The following is a 20,618-nucleotide window of genomic DNA, read 5'->3' on the forward strand; positions in this document are numbered from 1 at the left end:
AATTGAAAGAGATAATGTGAAACTTTATAAACTGGGATTAATGTAATTCTGTTGAAAGCTACACAAATGTAAATTCTTTGGGATGGAAATTTAAAGGAAATGGTAGGAAAGATAAAATAACACCAAGCTAATTCCTTTCATGTTTTCTCATTACCCTTACTAATACTAGTTTAGAATACTGAATTTTTTAAGTTGGAATGTTCAAATACTTTAAAAGTCTCCAAATATTTATAAAAATTTATCTGAAAAATAAGGCACAGATGGTGGCCTAAACTAATGTTTACTATTAACAAGATTATCTTACTCTGTTACTAAGCATTTCAAAAATTAGTAAGTGTATAAGCCAGTAAATTATCTCAGTATTTTATTTATCATTTTGTCTTGGCAGTAGCTTTATAACATTATAACTTTCCACAAAGACAGTACATGCATATTAACAAATCTCATTTCATTCATTTTGTTTTTCCATTTCTTCTGGTAGCTTTTTAAGAATCCAATACTTCAGTGTTTCCAGCTCAGTTTTGCTGAGCTCATGGTACACATTTGGAAAACTGTAAAACTTTGTGTTCACTCCTAGACATTTTAACATTGAGTTTGTCTCTTCGCCCCAGGAATGAAGAACTAACTCATCTGCCATGCCGTGACACTGAAATAATTCTGGGAGCACACCATCCATCTTCTGAAGTGCCTAGAAGAAAAGGTAAAACCAGAAAAGTGTAAGAAACTGCACTGATCATTCTTAGAGATGAGAGAAGAAAAATTCCAACTTCACCAAAGCTTCAGTAACTAAAGGAAAAAGGGGTACATGGGGCAATGCGTGAGACATCCACAGGCAGTAGACCTGGGGCTAAGCTGGTGGCTGGCACAAACGAGAAGACTTTCCAAGACAGCCAGAGAGGTTCCCACAAACAGTGAGTGACTTGGAAAACAGACCTTTCACACAGAGCAGAAGGGTTCTGGAGTTCAGAGCTTTGGCACATGCAAGCAATAAATTATACCCTAGTTCTCAAATTGGTACCTGCTTTGTAGTTTCTACCTCTGGTATAGAAGCTGCAGTGCTACACTGTATCATCTTCATAAATTAGGATTTTGCTGTAAAATTAAGTACCAACTTCATAAGTGATTTTTTTCTTATTTTGAGTATGCTCAAGGCCAAACGGGTGAGCCTGGCTATAGTCATCCATATTTTTAATATGTACAAAACATACACATACACTATACACGCGTGCATACATACTGCTTCTTTCCTCCTTAACACTCAGCCTGAGAATACTCTTTGTACAGGGAACGTTCTGAACATTATCAGCTAGAACTAATATATATTGGGCCAAAAATTCCTAGGAATGCTCAGTTTATATCAGCTGTGTGTCAACTTTAATTGCTTAATTATTAATTTTATTTTGGTTTCCATGTGTGTGCTTCATGTTTGTTTGTTTTACCCACACATGATCTTAGTCAAAAAGCTGAGAAGCGATACTTTTTTTTGCTTTTGTTTTGTTTTTAAAATCTAGAACTTACCTGGTAAACAGCAGATGCTTTATTCAGAAAACTAGAAAGAGCAAATACCCCTGCCACATCTTGATGGTTTCTATATGCTAAATGCATGGCCATACATCCTCCCATAGAAAATCCTCCTAAAGAAGCAAAAATACACTTAGCAGAAAAAGCAAAATACATGCATTAATTCAATCTTTCTTAAATATTTAAAATATTCAGAAACCTTTAAAGATAGACAGTGCTAAAAAGAAATTTAATCTATTTTAGGTCTCATAGAAAGATTTGGTATGATCAGTAAATAATACTTCCCCATCCGTAACATCACTGGTAAGAGATCTGTCCTGTAAAAGCAGCTAGGACTGAACACAGAAGTCATGCTCACCAAGTGGAAACATTTATCATAATTCAAACTGTGAGCCATAGGACAGGCATTATTTATTCAAACTTCTAATGTCAACTCCTATTCTGTTTATACTAACAGGAAGTTGTCGTCACACTGCAACTACAATTAATACTGAACAACTTTTTGTCTTACCTGCCTAGCTGTGAAGTCCAGGAGGATTTATGCTTTTGGTATCTGCCAAATCATAGATGCTTAGCAATTTCTGAGTTAGGAAGGATGACCAAAAATTTGGTGAGCACGTTAAAACATTTTGGGATTACAGTTTTATTTTGGAAACGGCCTTGTGATGGCATGATGAAAATCAGTGGTAATTTGACAAACCTTTCCCGGCCTTGTGCATGCCGAACATGGTGGGAGTCACCAGAGACAGGCGCTTAAAGTACACGGACCCTCTTGTTCAGGGGGCTTTGATAAGGAAATGCACCCTTCCCGGAATACAGAGATCACCATGAAGCAACAGCAGCAGAGAACTGGGGACCCCTGTGATACTCCAAACTTGAGTGAGAATCAAAAGATACTAAGTTTAGACTTCACAAGAAAATGAATATGCAAAGTAAACCGTGCAGCCACATATTCATGGAAATACAAAAATGAAAATTTTATGGAATTTAGATTTCTTCATTTCTGGCCTACAACCTTATTTCACTTAGAAAGTGTAAAGCTGAGCCCATAGAGACCATACACATACATTCACTACAATATCCTTGGTTTTACACATGAAGGGAACAGAGGCCCATTGAGAGTAGGTGACTTGCTCACAGATGCCGCTCTAATTTTAGGTGTAAAGCTGGAACTTTCGGATTCCAGATTTCCTGTAATAGAGTTCAGTGTACTTTGTATCATCCTCTGATAATTATTAAAATAGGATTACTTTGTCTGGGCAAGCAGATATTATTTTGGATCCAGAATACAAAAATACGAAAGAGGACTATCAGCTTGCAAAGTTTAGATTTATTAAAAGAACATAATGAGTATGGCAACCAGACAGAAATAATAGGGTCTCACCAGCAGCAGTGGTCCACCTTAGATGAAAACCTCCTGAAAGGCTTTTTCAAAAGACTCTCCCCAACACCTCCAAAGGCAGACACATCTAATAAAGGTTCATGAACAAGGTCAGTGGGGACAGAGAAAATACACACCCTAAAGATGCTTGTAAAATTTGCATTTGTGCATCAGTTTTCTCCAGAGCTACATTATCCATGAATCTGTGCAGTGGTCAATCTTTGATGCCCCATTTGGAGAGGAAGAGCTTACCATGAACATGATTAGCATTGCCGGTAGTTAAGCCTTTGTCCTAAATGTGCAGAAAGAATTCTAAGTTTTATTTATATATATTTTTTGTCACAATTCTAGTTACAGACTTCTTGCTGCTGAGTTTTCTGTAAACTAACATTATATGGTTTATAAAACACATATTGAAATAATTGTTTTGGGGGGCTTTTTTTGGTGGGGGGGTTGTTGTCGTTCTGGTGACTGAGCCCAGGGCCTTGTCCAAATTAGGCCAAGTACTCTCCCACTAAGTCACATGCCTAGCCTGCAGAAATAAAATTCTTATCAAGCCTTGATTTACTGAATATAAATCAGTTGTCTGGATTCTGAAATTTTCAGTGGTCAGAAGCAGTCTTTTTCCTCATCAAGCTTGCCTGGGTGCCCTTGATGAGCTGAGCAAAGAGCCCTTGTCCTCCTGGTGCACAGGAGCTGGGGAGTGGGAGTGGTAATTAAAGCTGGGATAGCATTTAATGGTTTCTTTCTAGCAAGGCAATATTCTTTAAAAGAAGGAATTACAACAAATCATATCGAAATTTTTCCTAGGATTGAATTCCTGGGGGAGTTTATTAAGTAGATCTTTACAAATAAAACTCAAAGTCAGAAACTAGTCTATATTCAGCAAGTTCTTCTATGGATTTCTTGTCAAAATCAGGACACAAAACCCTTAACATTCATTAGAAAATAAAGACCGCTTGAGCCTAGAGCAATGCCTGGCATAGGGAAGGGGCTTTATAAATACTCACCGACTAAGAGAACTTAATACATTGAAGTGCAATAAAAATATTTCTGCAATGACACAAATTTGTCATCAGGAACTATAGCTTTTGGGTGATTTAAAAAGCAAAGATTAGAAAATTTTGGAGTGAATCATTAGTGTGCTCTAGGCCAAGCATTCCTAATTTGGGTTCTTAAAGATTTTAGACTCATACCCAGCCCCACTAACAAAATGCTGCCACCTATGTCTAATTTTAAAATGCTTTTATGCTACAAGTCAGATGTTTGAGAGTCACAGCTATGTGGCAAAGTTTATGATTAAATGTATTGAGTAAGAACAAAACATGCAAATACGGTCATGATTTAAATCCATATGCTATAGATAAAAGTTATTATTTTTCTGAGAAAGTCAAGTAGCATGAATCATGGTTTTGCCAAATGTAGCTCATGAATATCTGAAATATAATATCTAAATATAGTATGATTGAGAAATTAAATTTAAATTTCATTTATTTTTTAAGTAGTTTCAATTTGAACTTGTAGAGCCATGGAAACTAGGGGCTACCATATTGGAAAAGGAGTATCAAATTGTATCAGTGATTGAAAAAAAAATCAAAATCCAGCAATGGAGCATAAGTAGTATCAATATTTCATAAAAAGGTAATTGTGATGCTGTGATAAAAATCCTTGAGATAAAATATAAAAATCAATTAGTAGAACAAAATGTATTGCAATGATTCTCAAAGTATACCTGTCAAGAACATTTTATACATGCAGTGCATCCCAACACTTCCTTCCTCTAGACCGGGGACCTAGTCACTGCAGGTGGTTTTAGGGCCCTGGATGGGAATAGCTTAACTAAAAAGAGAAAAGGAAACGTCATTGTGAAATGCCGCTGTGAATACACAGTCACACGTAAATGTCCTGCAAACATCTACCCACATGTTCAGTTCTCATAAGTTACAGAGAAGAAAAATGAACGTAATGAAATCTTATTATTTCAAGATTTAATCCGAGGCCTTTCCCCACTTATAATCTGGTGAGGTAACCTGCAATTCTACACTAGATGTCTTTGACCATACAATCACCTTAAGCTTGGTACACTACTGTGAAAGGGGATTTTGTGTATTTTTTTCCTAAAAGAAGAAAATCAACACAAAGGACTAGTCATCTGAATTAAATTTCCATCTAAGAGTCTAAAATCTAATATAAAATATACTGTTCAATAAGTAAACAGCAAATAGTAAATTCATTGTAGGTAATGGTTATAATGGGTATTTATAGTTGCTGGTAAAGTATTTAAAATGTCAGAGTTAACATTTCAACATACACTTACGATTAACAAGCTGAATAAAACATGTTAAAAATAATAAACTTGGCTTTATGAACTCTTTATATAAAATAAAACAGAAACAATCTATAAAAAAACTATATTGGGAAAATTAAGGGAATCTGAAAGCAAAATCCTAAGAAAAAAAAAAACCACGATTAAAGTTTGCTATCAACTAAACAGGATCCAAAAGTGTAATAAAATCCACCACCACGTCAAATCTGAATAGTTCTTCTATTTCATTTATATACTGTTATAATTATTCTTCAGACTTAAGTGTGATAACGTCTCAAAAGATCTGGGAATATACAAATCATGCTTAACATATTTAATTGTATATTTCCTCACATATGAAATCTGTAGGAGAAACAAACTATTTATTTTCCTCTGTGGAAAACTGTTACAACAGTCACAAGCTTTTAAAGTCCTGATAATTGTTGAAGAAACATAAGCTGCTTAATAGAGTACGCACGTGCTTTAAAAAAGTAGAAGCTGTCATTCTCAACTTTTAGCTCCCAGGAGAGTTTCAGAAGAAACTGATAAGCCTCAAGAAAAGGCAGCCTACAGACCTTGGTGTTAGGACTCATAATGGGAATTCCAACTATCCTTTTGTCTTATTTTAGATCTGGTTATGAAATTAATACATTAATATGATTTACTCTGTAAAGTGTTTCTACCATACAGATGCAAATAAAGAAAAGTCATCCAAAATTTTACTAGCAGCACATAATTTTGGTATGTTCCTTTAAAATTCATTCTAGCAGTTAAATTCACTCTACATGTACAATTTTATATACTTTTCCTTCATGTAATACTGATTTGAAAGACCGTCTACAGAATCATAATTTTAAACTGAACGCAAACTCACTGAGTGCTCTGTTAAATGAATATATGCAGCAGTAGGGACCATAAGCCCTTCACCCACTCCCCTGTGGTGGGCCTCTAGACTCCATATAACTTATCCAAGCGTGCTTCCAGGGCCACTCGTTTCTTCCTGCTTCAAAATTCTGATCATGTGCTCCTATTGTCAAAATCTGGGCAATCTGTTGATGTCATTTGTTAGGTTCTATACATCTAGATCAAAATTAAACCTAAATTATATTGATAGTTTTTTCTGAACAACAAATTATCACCACCTAGTGGCCAGAAAAAGAATTTGATCATGGATTAAAGTTCTTAACTAAATCAAGGGACCTGGGTTCTAGTCCCAACTCTGTTATTAGCCATAAATCTTGCATTTTAGTTTTATCTCTAGAAAGAAAATAATTATAACTTATTTTACCTGCTGCAATATGAAAGCAACTTCATAACTTACACAATATATAAATACAAAACACATGATGGTAATTTAAAAACTGTCAAATGTAGTATAAATGTCAGCTAATTTATGAGTATTATGTCGTACATGCTCTGTAAGCACGACAATACACAGGGAAAATTACACACCTTTTCCTTTCTTCATTCTGGTTCTTTGCATTATACAGAAAAATACTAGAAGGAAATGAAGTTTCCAGACAGAGGGGTGGGGGAGAGAATGTCCTTGCTATCAAATATGCTTGTGTTTATCAACTGAACACCTTCAAAAATGTTACCAAAGCCAGAGGAAGGCAGGCTAGTTCCATATTATTAATAGTTTTCTTATAATGCAGGATTTTAATCCTGCTTCTGCCACTGACCTCACTGCCAGGTGCCGTGAAGTAATTTACAAGATACCATTTTAAGTGCACGTGTTCCCTAAATTTTATCATAAAATCCAGAAAACCATGTGAGGCATAAACGTACAAAACTAAATATTTTTCTTATATTCTTAATGTATAGAGCGATGATTCACGAAAGTCTCCAAGAAACATCCTCTCCTTGAACATTTTCTGTGTATTAGATATGAGACAGGAAGTGAACCTTTTGCCCAATTCCTCCTACTCTAACAGAAGTTCATACATTTTTTTCTATTAAGAAAGCGATGCATGGCCTTTGGACAAAACTTAGGAAACAAAGAATATTCATGTCAAACTCTGTAATCAACTATAATTTTCCTAAGTATAGTCTTACTCATCCTATATTCTCAAAACCCTACAAGAGTCTTTCCTTGTCCTGAAGCTCCTGGGTTTGTGCCCTTGCTGTCCCTTGCCTACAGGTCACTCGGGGCCCCACAGTGCACCTTCTGGCCCCTCTTCCTGGCTCAGTCCATGCCCAGGGAGACCGGGTGTAACATACATACCACGCTACCGCTCCCTGGAGAACCTGGCTCCTTGCTATCTCTTAGGAATGTGCTTCTACCTTTATTTAATTTTGATTGATTAACTGACTGACTGATTGCAGCACTGAGGATGGAAGCCAGCGGTGCTGTATCACTGAGCTCCACCCTCAGCCCTTTCTATTTTGAGACAAGGTCTCCTGAAGTCACTACACCACTCTGGCACTCTTAACCCTCTGCTTTGGCCTCAGAGTGCTAGGGTCACAGACCCACACGACTGCACCGCTCTCTCATGTAGCGGTCAGATTCTTACTCACTCCTGGAGACTGTTCTTCAAAGCAGCTCCCAGAACCCTGCTTACCCTCTCCCTGCTGCACCTGCTCACTGTGCCTGCTACACACTTCCACAATAATATGGACACTGTACTGGGATATGGCTTCAATATCTGCTTCATTCAACTAAGCCTTCACAGAGGATTTTTGGCATTCCAGAACTTAAAGTTTTAATAACAATTTGGAGATAAAATTTAGTAATGAGAAGTATCATTTCCATTGGGCCAAATGAGGTAGACTGCCCAGAAGGTCATATATGACACAAAGAATTGTTTCTAAAGCTGAATTTGACATAACAAAATAGCACTGATCAAAATAAAACCCTAGAGGAGGAGTGGGCTCCCACCTACATCAAAGACAGAGGAGATTCCTTTACAGAGTTCCACTGGTTGCAGTTATGATCTCAGAGAGAAGGTGCCATTAGCACATACTGTCTGATGCTAAACCAGAGCTCTGATCACACAGTAAGCAAAAAGAATGAAGTTGACAATTTTTATATCTATTACCTTCAATTTCTCTTTTCAATCTTACATTTAAAAATATTTTCCTGTTATAATTAATGTTTCAAAACACATAACCTTGGTATATAGTATGTGTGTGGCACCTAATGTAAACTGGAATCTCAAATGAAATTTTCCTTTGATTTCCCAGTGGATCCCTCCTTCATCGAAATGTTACGAAGGGCACTTAAATCTTACCTAGCAACTTACAATGTACAATTTAGTATAAAAATCTGCAGAGAAACACTGTGCAATGACTTCTGTTTAAATAATCGATGAGCAGTAAAACAATGCAGAGAAGCATAGCTCGTACGCATGGAGGAGAAAGTGAGCCTCTGCAAGGAGGCAGAGTGAGCCACCTCGCGTCCCCAAGAGGTGGCGCTGTTCCAGGGTGGCCGTTTTGCCATCATGATGGGGTGGACGGAAAGCTTGGAATGATGGTAAGAAAGCTTTTACAACATTAAACACCAGGTGCATTTCTAAGTAGAGCGTTTCACGTAAATAGACTGATTAAATTATCAAAACTCCCAGGGGAGGAATCATTATCCTAGTCCAAGACCCAGAGATCGAGGAAATGGTGCACCTGTGAGTGGTGAAGCAGGACCAGCAGCCCAAGGCCAGGGCCCAGGTTTCAACTTCATTACCTGCTGTCGGCTGTGGTATTGGTTTGCAAGGATGTTCACAACTCGGGGGGTGCGGGTGTATTTACTTCTAAACAGTAATGCTAAATAGACAGTTATGCCTCCTATGTCACATTTTCAAACGTATAAGAGTTTCAGCTAGATCAGTAGAACTAAAAACAACTACAACAAATACTCCACGGGAGTTTATATAGCACTCTCTATTTGTCCTATGCATCAATTGCTAATATTCATGAAGAAGCCAGCATACAAAAAGAGAAGCAATATAAACTGATTTTTATAGTTCAGGAGCACAAGAATCCTGCATATTCTACAGCATGTGTGACTCCACAGAATTGGTACCGTGGGTTTATTTTCATTGTCTTCAAGCACCCACCTGACTTTACGGACACTGAGGTTTGTACCTGCTTTTCTGCTGCCTTCTCCTGTATCTCTCAAGCTAGGAAAGGGCAAATGCAGACATGAACTGACTCACCCCACAAATTCTAAAGAAACATATTTTCCTATCCCAATTTTAGATTTGACAATATTTACACGAGGCTATATGCGATTCCATAATTTCAAATTTGATAAAAATATCGAGTATATTACTGATTGCTTTATTATTATATTTAGTTAATCAATCTCTCTCTCTCTCTAACAGTCTTGCTAAGTAGTCCAGTCTGTAGCTCAGGATGGTCCGAACAATTGGCTATGGCAATCCTCCTGCCTCAGTCTCCTGAGTGCTGGGATCACAGGTGTGTGCCACCATGTGGTTTATTATTATAAATAAGACTATCTTCTCAGAAATTTCTCTTGGTATCTCAGAAAACAATTAAAGTCATTCATTATATAGAAGGAAAAAAATTCCAGACTAATCAAGTAATTAAATGAATAACAAAGAAAGGAAACAAATGCAAGGAAAAGAAATCAAGTAATTAAATAAATAATAAAGAAAAAAAACATATATTGTAGGAAAACCAGTAGAAAATCCATTTGACTATTCATCCAAATTCTAGAGTGGGAAAAGCTTATTTTTAGAACAAGAAAGTCTCTGGATAAATAAATAAATGAGAAGACTGACAGATCAACTCAAAGAGCCTTTGGTGCCAACTATGACAGAACTGAAATGAAAACAGCACCCTAACATTAGTTACCACTTCTTGTTTCCTTATTTTTCCAAAATTTTCCCAAGACTGTATTATTCAATGCAGGGGCCATAAGGACACTCTAACATAGGTAGTAAAAGTACCCACTGGAACAAATATTTTCGAAATACTTGACAATGTGTACTGAGAATCTTGAAAAGATCCAGTTTAATAGAAAAATCACGGGGTATGACATGAAGTAGACTTAGATGCAAAATTTTTCCTGGCTTTCTGATCTTAAGAAAACCCCCTGCCTCTTTGGTAGTCAAAGATGAGTTGAATAAAGCATTGATGTTGGAGTGCAGGGAGAGACCGAGGTTCCACTTGATGGGATGCCTCTTTAATACAGGAGCCGTGAGAAAACTAATCGGTGTGCCTTTCGTAGTTTTCACGGATGAAAACTTTGTAATTTTACTTTACAGCAATTTTCTTCCTAAGCTCTTCTTTTCCTACTGCTACTACAATTTTAGTCTCCAATGGCTCATTCTGATACATTTGATGGCTGTTGCCCCATGATCACCTTTCACCCCCTTCAGCCAGATCTACTTTCCAAAGTATAATTCTAATCAAATGTATGACTTAACGACATTCTTCAATAATCCTTCACTAATTATGAGGCACACTTTTAAACCACAGGATGGGGTAAAAGGGGACCAAAGAAAATATCTACTAGGAGCCTCGAGTGAAGCAAATATTTTATAAGCATCATCTCTACTTTTGTAATGCAAGTGGATATTGTGGTCTATTATCATTTTCAGATTAGGTAGCAACGATTCAGCACAGGTAGCTCAGAGGTGGCTCGGCTCAGCACGGAAGTGGCAGATCCAGAATCAGCTTTTATCACCACTGTGCTGTCCTGCTCCGCGGTCCCAGAGCCTGGCCATCAGGGTCCACAGAGTCCTTCCCAGGCAGACAGCAGACTTCCTGCGACAGCCATCAAATGTGCAGACAGAGCGAACAAACACGTTACCTTTCCACGTCTACCAAGCTGTTCATTTCATTTCCTGTACCCGGACTTCCATACTACGGTAGTTCACATTTTCATCATTTATGCATTGCAAATCCCCTTTCCATTGCACCGTACTCTACCAGCCCAAGTAGCTATGACTCCTTCTTCTAAATTAGTATTGTATTTAATTACTGAAATCATCAGTTAACTCACTGTTAATGATACTCACTGTGCTGTTTATTAGAGATCTCCTGGGCATATGCTCTGTGCTGTGTACTGTGATGGATCCTGGGAACTACAGAGGAAGTCACCTGACCAATTCCTTTGCAGAGCTACTATTATACCATGCGAGATACGCATCACAGTCTGGCTGGAGCTTAGTTCTCATATTAAGTACCTCACATGCCCTTGCTGGTGCTCAGAAATTTGGGAAACAGATCCTATCTTATTTATCTGTGAGTCCCACTGAGCATCTGCCTCGTACACAGTGGGACTTAAAAAATATTTGCTGAAGAGTGAATGATGGAACCCGACAGAGATTTATACATTTTTAATTCTACCTTCTGTCTCCTAAGCCCTGGGCTGGGTTTGATGTCCGTTCCTTGTGCTCTTCCTAGTACTCCCAGAATGTTCCATGGTTGTATCTACTAGAGCTAAACCCTGATGTCAAATGTAAAAAAGTACAGCAGATGAGGAAACTGAGACCCAGAACGCTGACATTACTGGGCTGGAGGTGTACTGCTTTTAATCAGCTGAAGTGGAAGTTGAAGCCAAGATAGATTCTACCACTTTGATCATGTTACCTCTTTAAATCAATGGCCAATTCAGTATTTCAGTGAACACAAAGGAATTTTATAGTTTGGGCATTAATTTACCCAAATCTTAAGTATTTAGGACATGAATGCATAATTTCATGTTGTTTAGAACGTAATGTTTAATTTGGTTTATAATTTCATCATCAAATACAATTATTATACATTTAGGTAGTTATATTTGGAAAAAAACTTTTACCCAAATACGTCCTGCATCACTCATATTCTATAAACTCATCTCACTTTTGTATGTATTAAAGAAATAGAGATTTTTTAGTTTGTGTATTTGATGAGTACAAAAAAAGTATTAAACAGAATAAACTTCCATAAGGCGGTGTTATGTTCTCTTGGAAACAGGGCTTACAGAAGAACTATTTATTTTCTTCTTGTGAGATTTACTCAAAGGAGTTTAATTTTCATGAATCTGATGGTATATTTTGATTTGTACTCTATCTCAATCATAGCAATAGTAATTTAATCTTATACTCATAAGACTTAAGCTAATTAAAATATTTTAGAAAGTGTAATGAAGAATCTGTTAACAATTAAACTGGAAAGAAAATTTTAACTGCCATGGAAAATGGCAAAATGTTACTATTCAAAAAGAAAGTCACGTTCCTGAGCTGTTGTTTCTAATTACAGTATTTCTGAAAGCCTCACATTGTAGTATATCTAAAACTGTGAAGGGTCGGTGACGTACGAGATTCCAAACGACGTCCCTGTAAATCCCATAATCGGAACTAGATGGAGCGGAAGCCCTGGGCAGCAGTCTGCCAAGTCCTACCTAGCAGGATCCTGCTCTTGCTGATGCCACTGCAGACCTCCTCATCGATGAGCTCGGTCAGCGCCTGGCACATGGCATCGATGGATTCCAGGTGCTCGGGGCAGTCGGCAGAGATCTTCAGCCTGTCAAACCACACATTGGAGAGCCCACCCCTCATGGGAGTGTAGGGCCTATTGAAAACAAACAAAAAACAGGGAAAGGAACACAGTGATATTAAAACGTTCTTTAATAACTAATGTTCTGAATGAACAGTTCAATTTTCTGAGTTTTATGTTAAAGAATTCATATAGTGCATTAACTTTCCTATACTTACATTAATTTCATTTAATATTTACTAAAGCTGATTGACCAACTTAATTTTCCATCTTTAAAAGGTGGGCAATTAAAGGGCTAATGAATCTTAATCCATTTCATTGGACATTAATGCCCTGGAGTACACAGTTAAATACATGTTAAATACACAGACATATATACGTTACTCTCTTTTTAGCCAGTTACAGAGGAGTTGAGCGGCTCTGTGCCCAAGCCCTGTGTTGGTAAAGGTGAGTGAAAGGTGAACAGAAGCCATCTGAGACCCTGGGTACTCGGCAGACTCAGGGAAGGAAGGCTCACCTAAAGCACAAGATGGGAGTTTGACGAAGGTGCTGCTTATCAATTAGCAAGTCCTAATGCTCTTCTTACTTCATGGTGAAAAACAGTTTTTCTTATACATATGAGCACCGTGGAAAACGGCCAGCGACAAAAGGCCCATGACGGCTGAAAGAAATCTAAACCAGTGACGGGCAACCTTCCCTCTCATGACTGCAGACAGAGCTTCCTCCCACAATAATCGTCTCAGACTGCTGTGCACTCTGCCTCTTCAAACCAGTGACGTAAAAACATGAGATGTGTAGCTAAACAAACCAAAAAACCAAAACAAGAAAACAAAAAGCAAACAAAGTGTAGGGCTACAAGACCCCAGTTGAGATCTGAGCACGATTTCCTGCCTCTTCTCCAGTGAAAACCCAAGCGAAACTGCAGCAAAGCCAAGGAGCTAGAAAGGCCAGTTCTTAGGACTACAACCATGGGTGTGCTGAAGGCACAGGGGACGCTCTGCACTTTCTCTGCCCCTCACGGCTCCAAAGGAAGTGGGTGTCCTGTCGGGAGTGGACGTCAGGAGGGCTATGTTTGCAAAGTGTCTCAAGAAACTGAAAGAAACCTGAAAACCAAAAGGTGCCCTGACTCAAACTGGACAAAAATTCCTACCTAGGGGATGTTCTGTTTATTAGGAAATAGAATAACATTATAAACATCCCTTTGCAACAATTTTCTAAAATTTTAGCATATGTGATAAATATCCAGATAAGTCAATACATAAAAACCTAACATTTCCCCTAGGTCATGCTAATTTTACAAACAGGATAATGCCTATGAATTTTAATTGCCATATATGTACTCATTTGATGTTTGGCTTATACATCTAAGTTTCTGCTCATCCCCATCCTTCATCTCCTCTCCCTCACACTTCTTACCCTCTACACGAGGTAAAGCATGTTAATGATCTGGAAAGATAGTCTTCAACTTTCTAACACATGCTAATACATTTTAAGGACTTTTGGAGCACTGTTGCTTTTCAGAGGTGAAACACCTTCTTAGCATACCATGCTCTTTTCCTGTAACAATACCGCACAGAAATTCTTCCACCTCAGACAGTTCTCACCTGTGGTTTTAAATGATGTTATCGTACTCTAAGGTAAAGATGCTCCACAACTACATCATCCACCCTCCTACTGAGGGGCCTTCCTTGGTACCCAGGCTTCAAGCCTTGAGAACAATACTGCATTAAGCATATATGCATGCATGTGTTTGTGCCCTGGAACTTTTATTCCTGTGGAGCAGAGAAGGCTACACGAGATTGCTGGATTGAAAGGTATAATCTTTACCTGAAGTTTGAAAGCTGCTGCCGTAAAGGCTGTAAAAACTCACCTTCCCCAAACACAGGCAGGACAGTTTCCCTCCGTGCACAGCACCCATATCAACAGGTATAACATGCTTTAACATGTTACCATTTAAGGGCATCACTAGAACTTTGAAATCAACCGTTTTGAGGAATAACTCGCATGTATGAATGCACACATTTTAAGTATAAAGTCAAGTTTTCTTTTGTTTTTTTTTTTGTACCGGGGATCAAACTCAGGACCTTGCGCTTGGGAGGCAGGCAGTGGAACCACTGAGCTAAATCCCTGGCCCAAAGTCAAATATTTTTGACAGTGCAACCATCATCTCCACAATGACATGGGACACGCCCTTTCCTCTGAAAAGCCCATCATGCCCCTTGCCAGGCAACTCCCATGGAACTCCCGGGCCCCCTGAGGGTTTCTATCAGTACTTGTCACTGCTGCTCTAAAGCTCCGTGCAAAGGCAAACGCTGACTGACTGGTAGCATTCGTTTTTTTTTTTTCTATTGGAGTTTTAACTTTTTTTCTAATTAGTTTAGAAGAGAACTTTCTCTATCACTGAAGAGTATTTGCCATCTATTTTTCACATCTTCCTTTCTAAATTTCTTTTTGAACACCGACATGTATTTAAGCTCTCCTTTTTACCAGATAAGGCTTTATATTTCATATAATGTTTTTTTTCTTTTTTTCCAGAAACTGAATTTCTGGTTCTCCTAATTTGTTTAGGAAGTTTTCTCCAGCCCATTGATTTTTACATACAAAATCCCAGATATTCTTCTAAGTTTTTCGCTTGGCTTTTTAAGTCTTAAACTTTGGGGGAATTTATTTCATACATGGAGTGACCTAAGGATTCAAATTCATTGCATCCCACCTGGGACTGGAAAGTGCTTGAGGAAGGGAGACATCCACACACCCTTCCCAAAGACGAAACTCCCCCTCTGCCAAGGGCTTAATTTTATTCTGCCTGGTGTGGTTTCTCTCCACCCGGGTTCAATGACAGAAATTCTCCGTAGTACTTAAGACGTACACTACATGTAATAGACCTGACCTCCTTCCAATATACCTAGTGTTGCTAGACTAGGCCCTTGGGAAAATCGAGTAATAGTCTGTGTTCTGTGATTCAGATGAGGAACTGCGACTCAGAAAGGCCCTGATTTGTTCCAATCATCTGTTTATCAATTAGTGTCACACTGACATTACCATGGTTTTAGCAGACTTTTGTTCTGAAGTTGCGTGAGGTAAACCTTTCTCTTCTACCATCAATAATTTGTTTTTTCATACCTGTTCTGGCTATTGTTAGGCACTTATTGCTCTTCACCATTTACCCAAGAAATTAAGCAGAACATTCAGCAAACTTACATACATGCATGTATTTATTTGTTTGGTGGTGCTAGTGATGGAACCCAGGGCCTTCCACATGGGGAGCAAACGCTCTACCACTGAGTTACCCTGCCAGCCTTTTTCATTTTTTTATTTTGAGACAAGGTCTCACTAAGCAGCCCAGGCTGCATTCGAACTTGTGATGCCTCTGCTTCAGCCTCTCAAGCAGCTGGGGTTGCAGGTGTGTGCGACTGCACCCAGCTAAGTCAGCCTTTAAAATACTTCAAAATAATTCTCTTTCTAAAAAAGTCCTTTTGGAATTCTAATTCATGTTTGATTATCGTTGGGAAATTAGCATTTGAGGACTGAAACTTGAGAGGGGGCAGAGCTTCGCAGACAGGGCTCTCTGGGTTTGTATTCTCCATCCAGGCTCTCGGTTGGCATGGAGAAGATAAAATCCTGCACCAGCTCTCGGCTGGAGCTCCAGGGAGCAGAAATCCCCCGGGTTCCCTAACACCTTCTGACCCTAGAAGCTGCTTGGCCCCAGGGAAGTAGATAAGTTGGACCTGGGAAGAAAGCGAAGGTAGGAAGCAGTCAAGCCTTTCCCCAGGAAACTTCGGGCCAACTCTGGCCACCAAAGCAGGTGCTTTCCAGGGACACAGCCAGCCCACAGAAAGGCCCAGACTGACTCAAGCTGTCACCGAAATCACAGTGAAGTTCGAAATCAAAACTGAACGGACAGCACTTTAAAGTTCGAATTAGACTGTTACCCTCTTGAATTATTTCTACTTCCCTTTCCATTTTGCTCTGTTCTTTCTCTAAGTGTTTATTTGTCTGTCCAAGCACTTAAATAAGGATGATATCATAGGCTAAAAAGTGAATCATTCTGGGAACTGAGCCATTAATGGGAAAAAAATGACATTCACTTTACTTTTTCCCCTCTGACAGTGCCTTCTTTAATTAATTAGAGATGGATGTTCTGTAGAAGTAGAAGCCCAATATAAGTATTTTACTAATCTAGTAATTTTTAGTTCTCTCACTTCTTTGAGAAAATTAAAATTTTCTGTTCAAAGGAAATAATTAGGAAAATTTAATGTGACAAAATAATTTGGAGCTGTTTTGCTAAGAAAACATAATCAAGCATGCATAAGTCTCCCAAGATGTTAGAATAACCTTTAAATACAACATAAAAGACTGATTTTTAAACAGCTAAAAAACTGGCACATATGTTATACTCATTCACCTTCTTCCTCAAATAAATCACTTTATTAGCTGGTATAAAACGGTTCAGACATTACCACAATAAATAAATATGTTTGGCAAAGAACACATGTGTGACTCCTAAATCAATCAATCAATCAATCAACCCATTACACATGGGTAAAATAATAAGCTAGAAAAAAATGCCCAAGGTTTTCTAGAAATAAAGACACTCAGCTTGGTATCTACTTTTGTTTCAACCTTTGTTCTCAAGTCATAAAAGCACAAGGTCATCCACAACCTCTACGACAGCTGCCCACCTTGCCTTCCTCTCCGTCCTGACTCCACGGACCCCACTGTACTCGGGCTCCAGGTCACCTGCCTTCTAACTTTCCTCCACACCACCTGCTCATCAGCAACACAGGAGCTCTGCGTCTGAGTCCTCCACCTGGAGTGCTCTCCACCACCTTTCTCCCATGGTGGGAGTCCACAGATGTCACCTTCTCCAGAGCGCTCCGGGACCTGACCCTTCATCCTGTGACACCCGCCCTGTGTATGCAGCAGCGACACAGACTTTCCACCCTACCTAACTGTCCTGATGCCATTTGTCATTACTGGAGATTATACTGTTTAATTTTCTGTCTCTATATGAACTCTTGAGAATAGATGTTATCTTTCCACAGGTGAAAACAAAGCTTGACAGACTGGGTATGATCGGAAACTATGGCGAATGTTTAGGACTAAAAAGAAAAGAAAGCATTACATTAAAAACAAAAACAAACACTGCACAAATCCCCCACTCGCTCATGAGTGTCTTCAGTTGTGCTGCCTTGGCTGCTGAATCAATTCAGTAATTTTGGTCAAATAAAAACATTTCAGGGCATCCTCATCTACTTTATTCACCAGATCTGCCTGGTGCGACTTCTAGCTCTTCCCCAAAGACAAACTGACCATAAAAGGTGAACGTTTTGAATCAATTCAGGACATTGAGGAAGTCACAACAGCACAACTAAAGATGCTCAGGAAAGGGTTCCAGAACTGCTTCAGACAGTGGCAGGAACCATGAGCTGCATGAGTGTATTAAAGTAAGGGGGCCTATTTTGAGAAGGATTAATGGCAGTATGTCTCTTACTATAATAAATTATTACAACTCATGGCACATAAAGTAAATGTTACATGCGCTTTGCTGAATGACAAATGTTCATCAATGATCACTGTGTGTCACTGGGGAATGATTGGGGTCAGCTAGAAATAGCATAATGTCTAAAATTATTTAATTTGTCTTTGAATATCTTTTGGCTTTAGCCATGGTAAAAGCCACAATGAAACTTCTAGAAAATGGTCAAATATTTCTTTTGTTGCTTTAAAAAATTTTCCAACCCCTCGCCACCCAGGTTTTTCACCTAATAACAGGAACTTAAATGTGTTAAAAGACTTAGCAAAGAAGTAAACTGTTTCTGCAAAATAGCTGTTTTTAATAGAACTCCTGGTCCAGATCTGCTGGCACCAGGAGAGGGAATCCCAGGTGTGCCTGAGATACAAACCCTAAATGAGAGAGTGAAGACAAATCCATTGTTCACTATGTCTAAATTAAAAGTGCCTAGATCTAGTTTAGAGCATATATGTAATTAAAAGTACAAACAGGCACTTTATGTGGAAAAATAGTGAATCAAAGAGTAGAGGACATTATACAAATCTTACTAGTTTTACAATTTTTCAAAACAGCAAAAGAAATTATATGATCATATAAATGATGAATGGGTTGTTAAAAAAATTATTATCTTTTAAAAAATGGAAGTTCTAATAGTAAATTCAAACTAATTGTAAATACAGCCAAAATATGCCACAGAAAAAAAATCTTTATCGGGCACTTAATTGCAGAGTCCAAATTAACATAATGAAAAAACACAGCTCTATTATTCATTTTAATACAGCAAAATAATTGATTCTTTTTACTTAATATGTTCCTACTTAGCTGAATAAAAACATCTACTACACATAGCTGAGAAAAAAGAGTACTTATAACCAAAATGGTAATTAACAATTTAATCAAAACAAAACAATATGCCTTAACAAACCGCAAGACATAGTAGTCTATTATATGTCTCTTATGCTCTTTAAAATATGTATGACTGTTAGACTCAAAAATTATAACCTTGTTTTGTGGAATTTTCAACATATACAGATGAAATGCACATAATAATTATAAATTATAAAGCAGAAGGATAAAAGAATCTGCATAATTTGAGGCTTCATAGTTCACTTAAAATAAGAATTAACTCTAAGAAGGAGAAATTCCTGCTCTACATATATATTGTACTACAGCACAATCAGGGGGAGAAAAAGAATAGATAAATTACACGAAGCCCTAAAATGTCCATATAATCCAAAAGGAGAGAATGGGGTTAGAGGAACAGAAACCACAGACCTAAATCTGTATGTATCAATTCTGTATTAAACTAAATTTAAGTGTTTAAGCAAATCACTTAAAAGTGATTTCAGTGACACATTGTCAGATCAAAGAGAAAAACCAAAGGTGAACTACATACTGTCTATATATTTCAAACACCTTTTAAATACAACTGGTATAGGTAGGTTAGTAGTAAAAGGACAGAAAAACCATATAAAGAAACCATTGAAAAGTTGATGTATACTATGTTATTAAGCAAATTATACTAGAGTGTATTATAAGCAATAAAAAGTGACCTTTTTTAAAAGATAAAGGCAGCTATTAATGAGGAAAACGATAATCCTATGTAGATATGTACCTAATTACATGGCCTAAAAATACACTGAGAAAACGGATAGAACTAAAGAGAGTTTTAAAACCTATTCCTTGTTACTAATCACTAACATAGATAAAATTTGAGTATACTTATTAACTACCTTGAATTTATGACATTTACACAAATCTAGACACAAAAATGTACAAGAACAGTCACCAAGATAGACCACATGCAAAGCCATAAGACAGGTGTCAAAATGAAAAACTGAAATTGACAACCATGGAATAAAACCAGAAATCAATAGCAATAAAGATAATAGAACCGCCCTAAACTTGGACTTTAACAGCACACTTCTCAATACCCTCTGGCGAGAAGTGCCATTCCACAAGGCTTTCTAATTTGGGCTTCTGACACTTCCAGGGGCGGTGGCCTTGGGTGGAGGTCGTGTCCTTGCCCCTTGAGTCTGAACAGACTTGTTAACATGATAACTTGTTAACTAACACAGAAACAGGACTCGGAACTGCTAGGCTAGGTTCTTAATGACGCAGTTTCCTCTTGGCTCTCTGAGGACATCTGCCCTTGGAACTCAGTCGCCAAAGAAGCAAGAGGCCCATGGTGAAGCCTCATGTAGGTGTTACAGAGGTGAGACTGCAGGAGCGTCCCAGGGAAATCCCACACTCACGGCCAGACACGAGTGAGCCTCAGAGCTTCTGGTCCTCAAGGTCCCGTCGTGAGCCCCACTTGGCCTTCAAGTTCTACAAGCAGAGGCCCAGATACCACAGAGCACAGTGGGGTCCCCACCACTTGGCCCTTTATGGATTTCTAGCCCACAAGGCTTGTGACACAGTCATCCAGGCTTGTTTGTTATATAAGAATAATGCTA

General features: G+C 38.2%; 1 protein-coding gene across 1 annotated transcript in view; it reads right to left on the reverse strand.

Annotated features, from left to right (window-relative positions):
• Positions 1 to 347: 347 nt before the first annotated feature.
• Lyplal1 (lysophospholipase like 1) overlaps positions 348 to 20,618 on the reverse strand; it is a 29,669-nt gene continuing 9,398 nt past the window's right edge. The window contains exons 3-5 of the mRNA XM_004867393.4: positions 12,553 to 12,722; positions 1,519 to 1,634; positions 348 to 688 (exon numbers count right to left, since the gene is read on the reverse strand). Coding sequence (XP_004867450.1) covers positions 449 to 688; positions 1,519 to 1,634; positions 12,553 to 12,722 — 526 coding nt within the window. The 3' untranslated portion in view covers positions 348 to 448. The remainder of the gene's footprint in view (positions 689 to 1,518; positions 1,635 to 12,552; positions 12,723 to 20,618) is intronic.

Source organism: Heterocephalus glaber, unplaced genomic scaffold, assembly GCF_053883595.1.
Source record: "Heterocephalus glaber isolate CG9 unplaced genomic scaffold, H.glaber_assembly_v1.0 deba00001067, whole genome shotgun sequence".
Taxonomy (NCBI): domain Eukaryota; kingdom Metazoa; phylum Chordata; class Mammalia; order Rodentia; family Bathyergidae; genus Heterocephalus; species Heterocephalus glaber.